General features: G+C 32.5%; 1 protein-coding gene across 1 annotated transcript; it reads left to right on the top strand.

Annotated features, from left to right (window-relative positions):
- Nucleotides 1-5460: 5460 nt before the first annotated feature.
- Nucleotides 5461-9538, top strand: CAT6 (cationic amino acid transporter 6). The gene is made up of 5 exons (XM_088123534.1): nt 5461-5965; nt 6062-6281; nt 6376-6724; nt 6844-7066; nt 8825-9538. The coding sequence occupies exons 1-5, from the start codon at nt 5599-5601 to the stop codon at nt 9379-9381; spliced, it is 1716 nt and encodes a 571-aa protein (XP_087979660.1). The 5' UTR covers nt 5461-5598; the 3' UTR covers nt 9382-9538.
- The last annotated feature ends 5015 nt before the right edge of the window (nt 9539-14553 follow it).

Here is a 14553-nt window from a genome sequence, read left to right as displayed (position 1 = left end):
GTTCTTTGAAAAGGGGACCAAATCCTAAATTAATATGGTGGTGAGGATTTTGCTTCTTAACCAAAATTTCTAAAGTTGTTTTAATTCAATTTCAACATTTAATCTCTGATTTGATGTTTGGTGTGACAAAAATTTTAATATTTTTTCTCCATATATATCTTCATCAAGTAAATTAATAAAATATGCTTTTACATTAGATTTTATTCAATAGAATTTAAAAAGTCAATGATATAAGAACGGTTTCAATCTAAAATTTCGGGACTAAAACATGGTGTTTAAAATGTTATTTGATACATTATTTTTAGATTTAAATACTATTTTGGTCCATGTGCTTATAGTTTTGACTTATTTTGGTCTATACACTCTTAAAACGTCTGCTTTTGTTCTTAAATTTCTAGCCTTTGTCCATGTTTTAGTCTCTCTAATTTCCAAAAATTCATTTGGGTCATTTTGCTATGAAACCATTCATTTTATATTTGATCTTTTTTTTTCACATGTTGAGTACTGTTGTGTACTTAATAAATTTGTTGAACTAGCACCACAACTTTACATTAAATAGTTTTCATTATTGCATAAAATTAATGAACCAAAACAGTCATTTATTAAAAGTAAATGAATCAAAGTGGACGTTTTGAAATTAAGAGAATTAAAATAAACAAAAGTCAAAAGTTGAGGAATCAAAACAGACATTTTGAAACTATAAATATTAAAATGAACTAGGTGAAAATACACCGATCAAAATAATATTTAAATCTTAGTCTATTTTATTGATAATTTTTCATTGGTTTAAGTTATATTTTTTTACCACTAAATTTTTTTCTTTATGTAAATCATCACATGCCACCCATTCATATACTTGACATTATACTTCAAACGTGTGGCTCAAATCACGAGTCAAACCTATTTATATTAAATATTGCAACTATAAAAATTTAACAATAAAGAAGGGAATAATTTTTTGTGCAAAATTAAGAAATTAAAAGCAATATTCTAAAATATAAGGACCACCACGAAATAGTATAATTAAAATTTAAACTTTATTATATTAAAAAATAATCATGAAATTAATGTGATTGGCTAGTTAGGTTTTGATTCCATACAATTATCCTTGGGTTGTACAGAAATAATAGAATTAAAATAATATGGTTTTCTCTTAAAATTCGAGAAGTTTGAATGGTCAAATTAATTAAAATAATTTTGATTTGATTACCCAATTAATTAAAAGTAGAGAAACCATGTGACATGCATATTTAACAGAATCTTTTAAAGATCATATCGTGTGATTCAAGTAATTTCTAAAAATTAATTTTCTCTCTTTCAGTTTTTTTATTTTTATTTTATTATTTGTTATGGTTTTGTGGTGTATGCTTTCTACTTCTAATTCGGGGTTAAATCTGAATTTTTACATTTATTTTGTTTTTTCCTCTAATTTTTTTTGAGAAACTATCTATATTATCGGTTTTTAAAATAATTTAACAAATAATTAAACTTGTTTTTGTCCATTCCATGTAACATATTTAAATAGGTTGATGCATGGTTCTGTATTAAGTGATATGTCAGCTTCATATTCGGAGTGGATGTTTAGTCAGTTGTGTTGAGCATCCACTGATCAACAAATCTTGCACCAATGTGGTGCTCCACGACTTTCTACAATTTGAAACTTAAGTTAAAACTTAGTAAGTGTCGAGTCGAGGTTGGTTAGATGACATAGAAATTGTGTATTTTTACGAAAAGTGGACTCTTGCCTTTCACAATGGAACTTTGACAGTCAATAAATTTTTCACTGGTGCATTACCATATATCTTTCTGTGAACCGTATTTATTATAGGTTGGTTTTGAGTTGTGCACCTGTTTTGGAGGTAAAGTATATTTTCGACCCACCATATCATTGATGTGTCAGAGTTGAGGCTCGGACATGTGCTTCCTGGCGAGGGTCACATAGTTTGGTTTTACCCTTAACAAAATATTTGTTTTATTATTTGAATTATCATATTAAGCCATTCTTTCTTTCATTTCATTATTTTTCTATTATCATTTCAAAGGATTCCATCCCCTACTCTAGTAATTATTCAACTAAAATAAATTATTTTTCAAAAAATTATTTCATGTGTTGTTCTAAATGAAAAATAACCTCCATGAATACTAAAAAGTAATAGAAATATAAATCCTTTGAAAAGAAGTGGTAAAGGTGGCAGTAGATATAAATAAAAACTGATCAACTTATAAATGGGTTCGGTATATATATATTTTTTTAATTTAACATATAAGGGTGTGGATTTTCAAATCCACAGACCTTTTTCAGTTCGACGTTAATATCTTAACCAGTTATAAAAAGAAAAAAAAACAAACATAAAAAGGTAAAGAAAATAACGTTTACACGAGAGAGAGGTTCAAGAGGGCACGTGTGAGTGGTAGAACTCCATATTACAGCAATTACAATTAGCAATATTATAAATATTAATTTTTTTATGCAAAATATTACAAATATTTTCGCGTTATTTATGTAAAAAAAGAGAAAAAAAAAAAGTTACACACACGTATATATACTTTCGCGTGACTTACACACATATACATACACTTTCGCATGACTTGCGCGTGAGATACTTAGTTAAATGACTAACCTACCCCCAAACCGTTGCCATCAAAATAATTTGTTGTTATTAATATATTTAGATATATATTTTTTTAATACAGCCTCTTAATGGTAAATATGTATCCATCACCATTGAACTAATCTATGTTAAAAAAATATATTTTAATCCATATAATTTCGATTATATTTGTTTTAAATTTTATAATTTTAAAAATATTAATTTCTTAAAAAAATAATTTTAATCTTTATATTTATATTTTTATTCTTTATACCTGTAAAATGTCTGTTTTGATATATCTAATTTATCAAAGTCGAAAGTACAAATTAGACAAAAATAATAGTTAAACATTATCATTGTTATAAGGATAAAAAACTTTTATGTGTGTGTGTGTGTGTATATATATATATATATATATATATTTTTTTTTTTTTAATAGAACAAGTTGATGTAGGGGGATTCGAACTCGTGACATCTTTGTTAGATAAATATGTCAATTACCGCTGAGCTAAGCTTGTTGCAATTAAAAAACATATTTGATTTTTGTATGAAGTAATGATTTAGTTTATGGATTTTAATTCGTAATGGTCTAGTCAATATATTTTCAAATTGGTAATAATTTGTCTTGACAATTTGGTCTATGTAAATTAAAGTTGTAACGACTTAGTCTCTATCATGAATTTTTTTGTTAAATTTCTTATATATGAAAGGGACAAAATGGGTTTATAAATTACAACTAAGTTGTCAATAAATTTTTACAAATTTTAAATTATAGAGACTATATTATTAAATCGTCACAAATTAAAGTTTAGAGACTAAATCAGGGAAGGAATGTATTTTAAACCTGATTATTATTATTTGAAAATGTTGAAATGGTAATAAGTTTTGGAGTAAGGGAAAAGAAACTTGTCTGAAATCCAAATAAAAATAACCTTGTTAAATTAAAACAAGAAACTTCCAGGCAATTATCCTGACAGCTCTCTGCTGTATTTTAAGTTTAAATTCTCTCAATTATCTGTGTTCTTACTCTATATATAATGTTTATAAAAAAAAACAAAAAAAAAAACTCTATATATAATTATTTAAATAATCAAGTAATAAGAGCTAGCTCTCCATGTCTGTATACCTATATTTTCTCAATTGACTTTAATTTTATAATATGAACACTTTAATTTACTTACACTCACTACTTACCATTTTAGGAATATAATTTATATTTTTAATTACTTAATTAATTAAACAATTTTTTTTCCTTTTTTAACCCAACATATGGATGAGGATCAAACTCACAATCCTATTTAGTTGGAAATATACGTCAATTATCGAACTCGCTTTGACAATTAATTAAACAACTTAAGTACGATTTTACTTTTTTTTATTAACAAGAGAGTTTTAGTGACATCATAAATATAGAAGAAAAATTGGGCCATTTTGACTTTATAATGTAAAAGAGACATCCAATTTTTTTATTTTTTTAAGATAAATATATATATTTATTTAGAATTGAAAATTAGACCGGAGGAGATGTTAAAGTATGTTCATGTTAGATTCAGGAGAAAGACCTTTCAGTTGAATAAATGATTTAATTATCATTAAATTCGTATTGCTGGTAATAAATTTATTTATTTATTGTTGAAATGGTAATAAATTTAATAATATTGTATGGAAATAAGAAATGATTTATTGTATATTAAATGAATATTAAAAACTTTAATATAAAATAGACTAGACAATACTTGGGAAATTTAATTTAAAATTAAATGCGGACAAAAACAAAATAAACCAGATGAAGGCAATTCATGAACGGATTCCAAGTAACTTACCATGTCATGTGTGTGTATATATATTATTAATATTTACTTATTGGGAATAAATAATTTGTTTTTTAGTATCAAATTGGTCATCTTAACCGTTGAGTAGAATATCGAACTTTCTTAATTTAAGATATATGTCAATTACGATTGAGTTATACTCCTTTTGACGGTTATCTTACCCGTTTGTCTCTAAAATTTTTGAATTTTGTATCTAATAAAGTCTATTAACTTCGTTAACTTAATATTTTATCCTAACTTATATTATTTGTAAATTACATGGTGTGCTAATTTTAGATGAGGTTATAAATTTGATGAAAATACATCATTTATAAGTCAGAGTTTTGATTTAGATGAATTCAACTTGAGCAATGAATCTATATTCACATCAAGAAAAACTGCGAGTTTTAATAATAACTCAAATATCCATTTTTTACTAAACTCAGACAGCACCCAAACAAAAATTTTCTAAATCCAACATTCTAAACCTTCTTCAACTATTAAACGATAATATATTCCCGACAACATCACGTTCCATCCAAGGATCATTGTTACTTATAAACTTCAACACTCACACTTTTTTTCCAAATGTAAATTAGTAAAACTGCTCCTCGTCATGAGGAATATTGTCTTCTAAAGCTCCAAGAGCCCAAGAAGGACGGTATTCCAACCAAATTTATGAAAGGACATTTTTCCTTACCTTGCATATACAATGTTCGTGACTACAGCTCTGCCCGCTAAGCGTGAAATTTTTCGACAGCTTTGAACTCTCATTCTTCCTTTATTTCATCATCAATCACCAACCGTGTTTCATTTCATTTATCTCCCGATAGTTGAGATACCGAACATACATCCCTAATATTATTTTAGAAACATAAATTTAAAATTTCAAAGATCAAATTTATAAATTACAATATTGCTTATCAAATTTTAACCCCTAGAATAAAAATACAATAAAATAAAAATTGGAAGCGAGAGAGAGAGAGAGAGAGAGAGAGAGAGAGGGAGAGGGAGAGAGGAAAAGGCAAAAAAGCTGAACAGATTTTCGGCGATGCGAACCGTGGCTTTAAATTCACCACCTCCAAAACAAATCCCATTTGTCAGTCATAGCCAGAAATCCCACTCTCACTTTCTTCGCCATTTTCTTCTTCTTCTTCGTCTTCTTGAAACTCAAACCAGAGCTCACAGTCCCCGCCATGGACGCCCATTCCTCCTCCTTCTCCAGCTTTCCGGCCTACCTCCGGGCCCTCTCCCTCACCCCTTCCCGCCTCGCCCGCCGCGCCTTCTCCGTCTCCACTTCCTTCGACGAAATGGCCCGCGCCGGCCCCCACATGCAGAGGACTCTCCGCTGGTTCGACCTCGTCGGATTCGGCCTAGGCGGGATGATCGGCGCCGGCGTCTTCGTCACCACCGGCGAGGCCACCCAACGCGCCGGTCCTGCCATTGTTCTCTCTTACGTCATTGCCGGCCTCTGTGCGCTCTTGTCGGCGTTCTGCTACACCGAGTTCGCCGTCGATATGCCTGTTGCCGGCGGCGCCTTCAGTTACCTCCGCGTCACTTTCGGTGCGCGGTTTCTCGTTCTTTTCCTCAATTACCAATGCGCGCATTTAATTCGTTGATTTCCGTGCTTCTCACTCCGAGATTTGTATTTTTGCGCAGGGGAATTCGCTGCGTTTTTGACCGGGGCGAATCTGATAATGGACTACGTGATGTCCAACGCCGCCGTTGCCAGGAGTTTCACTCAATACCTAGGTGCCGCAATCGGCGTCTCCACCGCCAAATGGAGACTCGCCGTCCCCGGACTCCCGAAAGGATTCGACGAAATCGATTTGATCGCCGTCGCCACCGTTCTAATCATCACCATCATCATCTGCTACAGGTATGTACAAAATAGAGAATCGCGAATCGTGATCAAATTCTTCCTCTGAAACTGATTAGGGCTAGATTTTCTTTGTCGATGTTCTGTTTTTCAGTACGAGACAGAGCTCGGTGGTGAACATGACGCTGACGGCGATACACATTCTATTCATAGCTTTCGTGATTGTATTCGGATTCTGGAAAGGCGATTGGAAGAACTTCACCGAACCAGGCGATTCAAACCACGAATCCGGATTCTTCCCTCACGGAACAGCGGGCGTGTTCAGAGGCGCGTCTCTGGTTTACCTAAGCTACATCGGCTACGACGCCGTGTCGACGATGGCGGAAGAGGTTCGGACTCCGGCGAAGGACATCCCGGTCGGCGTCTCCGGCTCCGTCGTCATCGTCACCGTCCTCTACTGCCTAATGGCGGCTTCAATGACCAAGCTCATGCCCTACGATATGGTACAGTAAAAGAAGCAAAATCAGATTCAAAAACAAAAAAAAAAAATATCAAAATCATACGCTGTGATTAACCGCGTTGATCATTACATTGAAAAATTTTGGTGTGGTGGCGGTGGCAGATCAAGAAGGAGGCGCCGTTCGCGGCGGCGTTCGGGCGGTGGAAGTGGGTGTCAAACGTGATCGGCGGCGGGGCGAGCTTCGGAATATTGACGTCGCTGTTGGTGGCGATGATGGGGCAGGCTCGGTACATGTGCGTCATCGGACGGTCCAGAGTGGTCCCCGCCTGGTTCGCCGAGGTCCATCCCAAAACCTCCACTCCCCTCAACGCCTCCGCCTTTCTTGGTAACTCATTTCTTCAACCTTAATTTCTAATATATTATTCTTTCAATATTATGACTTTTTTTTTTCTTTTTCATTTTCTTAATAATATTTAGGCTAAATTATACGAAAATGCCCTTCATATATGTATGTAGTTGATCTGCATTTAGCTGCCTGCCAAATATGAGGTTAGCTCAGTATAATTAGCACTTGTATTGACAAAATGTTATAAATTCGAATCACTTTTTTAAAGCTTTTAGGTTGGACCTTTCGTTGCTGATTTACGTTTGAATATTGGTTGCGGTAAAATTAAGCTTTTGACGTGTTAGGAGTCGGTTTCACTTTTTACTTGACGTTTTAAGAGTTGATAACCGTTAAAGTTCTTTTATTTTACTTATCCAATTAAAAGGTTGGGGTAAGATTGGAAACATTCAAATATTTAGGAAAAAAGTTGAAACAGAAACATAAATTAGGGGCGTTTTGTATTACTTAGCTTCATATTTAAATCTAAACTATATTTTACGTTAAAGGATTGTTCTGTTGACTGTTGAGTTGGGTTTCGTGTGCTCTTTCCTCTTATATTCGTCCGTTACATTACTTTAATAATGTCAAAAAGATTTACACAAAAAATGCAAAGATATTCTTAAAACTTCTGATAAATTAGAATCACAATCAATCAAATATTGGAAAAATACTTCTAATAAGAGTTTGGGAAATGAATTTTGAAGGGGGCCTTGAGAATCTGCTGTTCCAAATGGGAGTGTTTGGATAGGGGGAAAAGAAATCTTTTGGGGCCATGGTTTTGGTAGAAGGAGAAGAAGACCCTTTTTTCTCTCCCCTTTTTTTCCTCCTTAAAAAAAGTATTTAATTTATTACGATAATTATTCAATTAGTGATTTTTTAAACAGGTGGGGCCCACCAGTTGTAGCATGACATCATTGGGAAAGCCCAAGAGAGGAGAGAGAGAGAGAGAGAGAGAGAGAGAGAGAGAGAGAGTTTTGGGGAAGTAAAAACTTGGATTAGTCTGTGATTCATAATGGTTTAGAGAATAAGATATTCTTCTTAAGAGGGTTGAGAGAGTTTAAACTATTGTGAGATAGGACACTTTTGTCTTGGCTTCACGCGCATTTTCTGTGTTTCAAGAAAAAAGCAATGGAATTATATATATAACTTGGGGGTCTTCTTGTTTCAACACCATGGAAAATGAAAGAAAGAGATTTCTCTAACTGTTTTTCTTGCACTTTTCTTGTGTTTGGTTCCAAAGAAAAAAAATATGTGGGTCCCCACCCTCGCTTTCTTGCCTGCAACAATCTTTCTCTAAAATCCCTCCCTCATCTTTTAACCATTGCTTTTTTTCTTTCTAAATCCCCTTTTAACCATGGTTAACTTCTCGGCCTCGGGACGTCCTGCGTCGAGCCCGCCTGAATTGGTCCTTTGTAGAACTTCTTCCCCTTTGATGTTGGTTGTGATTTACCACAGGACAAGCTCTTCATAAATCTTGTGTTTGGTGTTTTGTTTTGTGTCCATATAGCTTGATCAACAGATTAAATGGTGAGGGATGGGTGGTCCAAATTGGATAACTCAAATATAAGATAAATCTCTTTGGTTGGGTCATTTTTGAAAGTGACCTCTAAAGCACTACCATATTTTCAAAGAATCATATAATTTCATTAGTTTCTCCATCAATGCTATCACTTCAGCTCTAATAATTGTTGGGACTCTGAACAAATTGTTGTTTGTTTTGTGCTGTTTGTAGTTAATTTTGTTGGCTTGATGATTCAGGGGTATTCACCGCTGCCATCGCTCTTTTCGCTGACCTCGATGTTCTGCTCAACTTTGTATGCATTGGTACGCTCTTTGTCTTCTACATGGTGGCCAACGCTGTTATTTATCGGCGTTATGTCATGGTAGGAAGGACAGATCCACGACCGACGTTATCATTCCTCTGCTCATTCTCACTCACTGCCATCATATTCACTCTCTTGTGGCATTTTGTAAGTCCAGGGAAGGCCAAAACCGCCTTACTCAGCGTCACTGCCTTCATCGCCATCGCTGTCTCGCTAATCTTCCATTGTGTGGTACCTCAGGCACGAAAGCCCGAATTCTGGGGGGTCCCCTTAATGCCATGGATACCCTGCGCATCAATCTTCCTTAACATATTCTTGTTGGGGTCTCTCGACGGTACATCCTACATACGATTCGTGTTCTTTTCAATCCTCACCGTACTGGTGTACGTGCTGTACAGCGTCCATTCAAGCTCCGATGCAGAAGGAGACGGCTCCCTGTGCATAAAGAACCCCGGGGAGGTTCCAGAATTAGAAAACAGCTTCAAAGTATAGAAATGTAAAAGTTAGTTTCTGTGGACTGTTTCTTTTACTTGACAAATTAATCTTTATTGTATAAAGGAAAAGAAAGTAGAGAAGAAAAAGGAAGTTCTGCAAAAGGGGAAAGATGTAAATAGTTTGGAAGCTGAAATGGGCAGTGTTTTTATTTGGATTGGTTTGTTTCGGATGAGGGAGGGAAGAGACTGTCGAGACCGTCGCAACGTAGTTGATAGTTTTATACTGTTGGATAACTACAACTACAACGGTTATTAGGAACAGTCACATCTCGATCTCGATAATTATTTTTTGAGAGTTTTGAGTTAGAAAAGTGAAAGGGAGGCAAAGTGGGTGGGAGTTTGTTTATAATTGAGAATCCACAGGGTTCACGTTGGTTGGGGACTTTTTACAAACACTAAGAAGGGGGTTAGTAAGCATTTACTAAAAAAGTGTCGAAAAGCAATGCCTATTTTTATGTAAAGGAGAGAGTGGATGTTGACATTGGGCAAGTGTTTACGTACACCCATTTTTGCAATTTTATACTTTGGGTCTAGTTTCTTCTTTTGTCCTTTCCTTTTTTCGGGTTAAATTGATCGTGTTTGCTTTCAGGTTAGTTTCTAAAGTCCTATAATTTAATTAAATCTTACCCGATGCTAACAATTTAGATATTACACGACGTGATTCTTTTAGACATGGTAGTAAGGTGACAAGTTGGACGTTCTAGGATTTGAGTTGAATAAACAATAGAAGCAATCAAAACGAGTTTTTAAATAAAAGAGGAAATGGGTCCGGTCGAAAAAGTTCGTTTTATGTACAACTTAAGAAATTATAAACTTCCGAACTCAAAAGTTTTATCTTTATCATGTCTAAATAGAAGCGTAAAATTATTAGTATCAGACAGTATTTTAGATAGATATTCAAGCCAATTTCACCAAACAATTAGAACAACAAATGGATTCAAACAATACTTTAACCATTTTTAAAGAGGGGGCTAAGATGGAAAAAACAGTGTATAATTTAATTTTGTGTATGTGACAAAACCAAATAAAAAGACAAAGCATAATGGGGCCATGATGTTGGTATCTTGTTTTGGTTCGATATCCCATTTTAATCCTTTTTGTCTGTTGTACTATTCAATTTGCCAATTCAATTTCTCTCTTTTTGTGCATCTAATCACTTTCAAACCTTTCACCCACTCAAATTTGCCTTTAATTAATAATAATATTATTATCTATTTATTTTAATTTTTTCCATCCTCCTCTCTTATCCTTCCACAAACATAATTGGTCAAAATACCAACAATTTTTTAGAGGGAGAGAGAGAAAACCCACAAGATCTTCCCTCAGTGAATCTAATGGCTTTCCCTACTACTTAGCTTCTAATTCACAAGATTCTAATTTAATTGGAGAATTTTGACTTTCACTTTTTGCACGCTTCATAGTTGATGGACGATAGACTTGTGATTGAGTTCTAAGATGCTCGTTGATAATATGTTTATATTCTTTAGGACCATCTTTTCTTATATAATATTTGTACGGTTATTCTACACAAAAATCTTTATCTTTTGATTTAAATAACTGAATTGTTTTATTTTTATTTTTTTAATGCAATTCTTTCATTCTCTATCCAATCATATATTCGTAGTTCTATCAGAAGTATTAAAAATGAGTTTTTAATTGACTCCAATACTTTGGTCTAAAGTTCGTTTCTTTGGCCAGTAAAAAGTTCTTTGATTTTGTTCCGATTCAAATTTTGGTATCCCTTTTGACTTTATAGTTTGAAAACTATAGACTAAGGAATTATTTTGAAGAGTTGTGAAGTGGGTTTATTTAAATTTTAACATATTCCTAAGGGTAAAATTTAGAATATGAAAGTGATTTTAGATCAAGTAGATGAAATTATACTCCAAAAGCACACTGAAAAAAGCTTGATGCTCTGATGCTTAAGTACAAGTGGACTTCAACTGATGGCACCATTGGATTCCAAGTCAGAGAATTAAATAAGGTCATAAAATCACTAATTTCAATAATAATAATAATAATAATAATAATAGACTTTACTTTTTTTTCCTTTAATCTTGCTTTCATCTAAATTTCTATTTGGGAATAATTATCACTCAAATTACAATTTGAATCTGGATTAGGTCATATCATGTCATTGGTAGTAATCACATGATTTTTCTTTTAATATATAGTTTCATTTATGACTTTTTCCAGAAAATACCCGTCGTTTTTTTAACCATTCTTAATCGCAATAGGTTAATATTTCACCATCAATAAAATTAAAACCCGAGTTGTCTTTTCATTTTGTGGGATTGACACGAAATCTCCAATAATGTTGCATCAAAATTCATTTAGAGAAATGAAAGTTAGTAACGTGTAAAAGAATAATTAGCTTTTCTTCTATTTTAATTTAGTCTTTTCTAAGTCCCTTTTAGCGTCATTTTGTCGATTTGATTTAGGGATAAACAAGATTAGATATTTGATTAGCATTTTGCTTGGGCAAAAAAGTAAAAAGAGATACCATTGCTATTGCTTTCACTTTGTTGCTAGTGATTTAGAGAAGAAAGGCTCCTAATACCATTGCTTTAGCATGCCTTTTTGCACTCCTATTAAGTTCACCAAATGGTGTGTGATGTTACATTATAGTTATCCAATGAATTGACATCTTGATGTGCAAAATTATTATATAATATTTTCCAACTAGTATAAATGTACCTTAAATTATGATTAGTGTCCCGAATCTTGTCTGGTCTTTTAAAAGTCATTGTCGGTATACATGTTTAGACCTTTTTAAAAAGGTATCTATATGTGATCTTTCGAAATACATGTCGTTTTTAATTCATAAATTTCACTTGTATCTTTAACCAATGATTTCATTATAGGTAATCCAAAGAAATCCAGGTAACAAGTTTGTCATGACTCTGTTTTTAATTCATAAATTATGTTTATATATTTTTAACCCAAGAAAAATTTTGACATAACAAGTTGTTCCTGTTTTTATACAAGAAAAATACGCCTGACAAATATGTGATCAGGAGTTACATTAAACTCCAAAATCCAAAATCCAACGTCACAAAAGTGATTTAATCTTTCACTATACACATACAAAAGAAGACAAAAAAAAAAAATCCCCTTTTAATTTTTGTTCAAAATATTTTAAGTGGTTTTTTATTTTATTATTATTATTATTATTTTTTAATTTCACTTGTATTTTTAATACGGTTTAATTATAAGGTAATTTAAAGGAATCCAAATAACAAGCTCTATTTTTAATTCATAAATTCGAGTTATATATTTTTAATCAAAGAAAAATTTGAAGTGTAAGCAAGTTGTTGTTATTCTTATACAAGAGAAACGCGTGTGACAAATATGTTATTAGGAGTTACATTAAACTCCAAAATCCAACGTGACAAAAGTGACTTAACCTTCCTCTATACACATATAAAAAGACCGAAAAAAGGGAAAGAGATTCCCCTTTAATTTTTGTTCGAAATATTTGAAGTTTGTATATTTCATTTATATTTTTAATCAATATTCGAATCCAATAACAAATTATCAAAGCTCAATTTATACTTAGATAAATTTCATTTATATACTTTTAACAAAGAGAAATTTAAAGTAACAAATCGTTGTTGTTCTTATACAATTGAAATACGCATGACGAAGATGTGATTAGGATTTACATTAAACTTCAGAATCTAACATCACAAAAGTGACTTAGCCTTTCGGGATACAAAGGGAAAAATAAAAAACAAAAAAAACTTTTCCTTTAATATTTTTTCAAAATATTTTAAGTGATTTTTTTTGGGTAATTTTGTCTATTTGGGCAAACCCTTTTCTCTATGGAGCAAAGTGGGATGTCTTTGTCAAAATGAAGTAGGACCCATGTGAAAATGTTCTCTCTCTCATCACAATGCCCAAAAACCCACTAAAAGCCAATTCAGATTTTTCCCACCACAATTTGCAATCTCTCTTTCTCTGACTTTGTTTTGTTAATGAGAAAAAAATAAAATAAAATAAATAAAAAAAGTACAAGCCAAAAAGTGAAGATGAGGATACCAACATGATGAGAGGAGGCAAAGAAGAAGGTTTTGGATATCTTTTATTTTGGGTTTTTTTTTTTTTTTTTTTTTCACTTTCGGTTGGATCAAAAGCTTATTGGTGATTTGATCCTTCAACAAAATCATAACCCAACTTGTGAAAAGCACAAATCTAAAAAAAAAAAAATTGTGTGCAAGTGGGGTATGAGAGAATATATGTAGGGAGGAGTATTTGCAAGTGAGATTTGAAAATGAAAATTATAATATATGATATTGCAAATACGAGATTTGGAGATTATAACCTTGAGTGGTGGGAAATGATACTAATACTTTAACCAATTAAGTTACGAGTTTAAAATGGTGAAAACGAAGCTTTTAAATTCAAGAGAGGATTGGATTTGTTATGGGATTTTGGTCACATTTTACTGATGGTCAAAATGTGACGACTTTGATTGTTGATGAAGGATTTGGATCTAGATTTCAATGTCGAATACTTCGACGAATACTTGCACGCACAAGAGATTTACATACCAGCGTGGTACTAAACTCATTACTCTTAGATTCTTTAGTCAGACAAAATGGTATAATTGAGAGTAATAAAGAGTATACGGTGATGAAAAATATCCATAACTCTCCAGGTCTTTCTGACAGAGAAAGTCTCCTCGAATTGGCTCGGGTAGACTAAGTTGAGTCAAGTCTAGTATGATTTGGTAGTTTGGCCTGGTCACTTGACTTAGACGGTTCAAATCACATCACTCATGTGACCTCACTCAGACACACTTGGTACATTTCATCCGTAACATTGATCACAACAACCAACAAATACAAAAATAGTCAACTTGCATAAAACTCGTAGTTAATAGATATAACTTGACAAAAAAAATATGAGTTTGAATCCTCTGTATACTGTTGTACTAAACCAAAGAAAAATAAATAAATAAAAAATATATATATATAAACTTGTATCCTCGGTAAATAGCTCCTCTTTATCTTTTTTTGGGTTTGTTTTTAGTCAATAAAAAATATTAAGGTAGCTCTATTTACATTTTCAGACAAGTTTTATTCATGAAATAAAATTTAAAAAGTTTGTTATTAAATTCGATTGTATTATTATATACAGAAAATGGATAAAAATGATGAATTATCCA

The sequence above is a fragment of the Momordica charantia genome (genome assembly GCF_013281855.1).
Source record: "Momordica charantia cultivar OHB3-1 chromosome 4 unlocalized genomic scaffold, Mcharantia_2.0 BLBB01000004.1, whole genome shotgun sequence".
Classification (NCBI taxonomy): Eukaryota; Viridiplantae; Streptophyta; class Magnoliopsida; order Cucurbitales; family Cucurbitaceae; genus Momordica; species Momordica charantia.
Note: the sequence above shows the minus strand (reverse complement) of the source record. Positions and strands in the feature narration are given on the sequence as shown.

Bases quoted from the DNA above. Each gene is read 5' to 3' on its own strand.
- CAT6 (XM_088123534.1), top strand. From the start codon at position 5,599: ATGGACGCCCATTCCTCCTCCTTCTCCAGCTTTCCGGCCTACCTCCGG. The intron at 6,282-6,375 runs GTATGTACAAAA...TCTGTTTTTCAG, and splicing joins ACCATCATCATCTGCTACAG to TACGAGACAGAGCTCGGTGG. The intron at 7,067-8,824 runs GTAACTCATTTC...TTGATGATTCAG, and splicing joins CAACGCCTCCGCCTTTCTTG to GGGTATTCACCGCTGCCATC.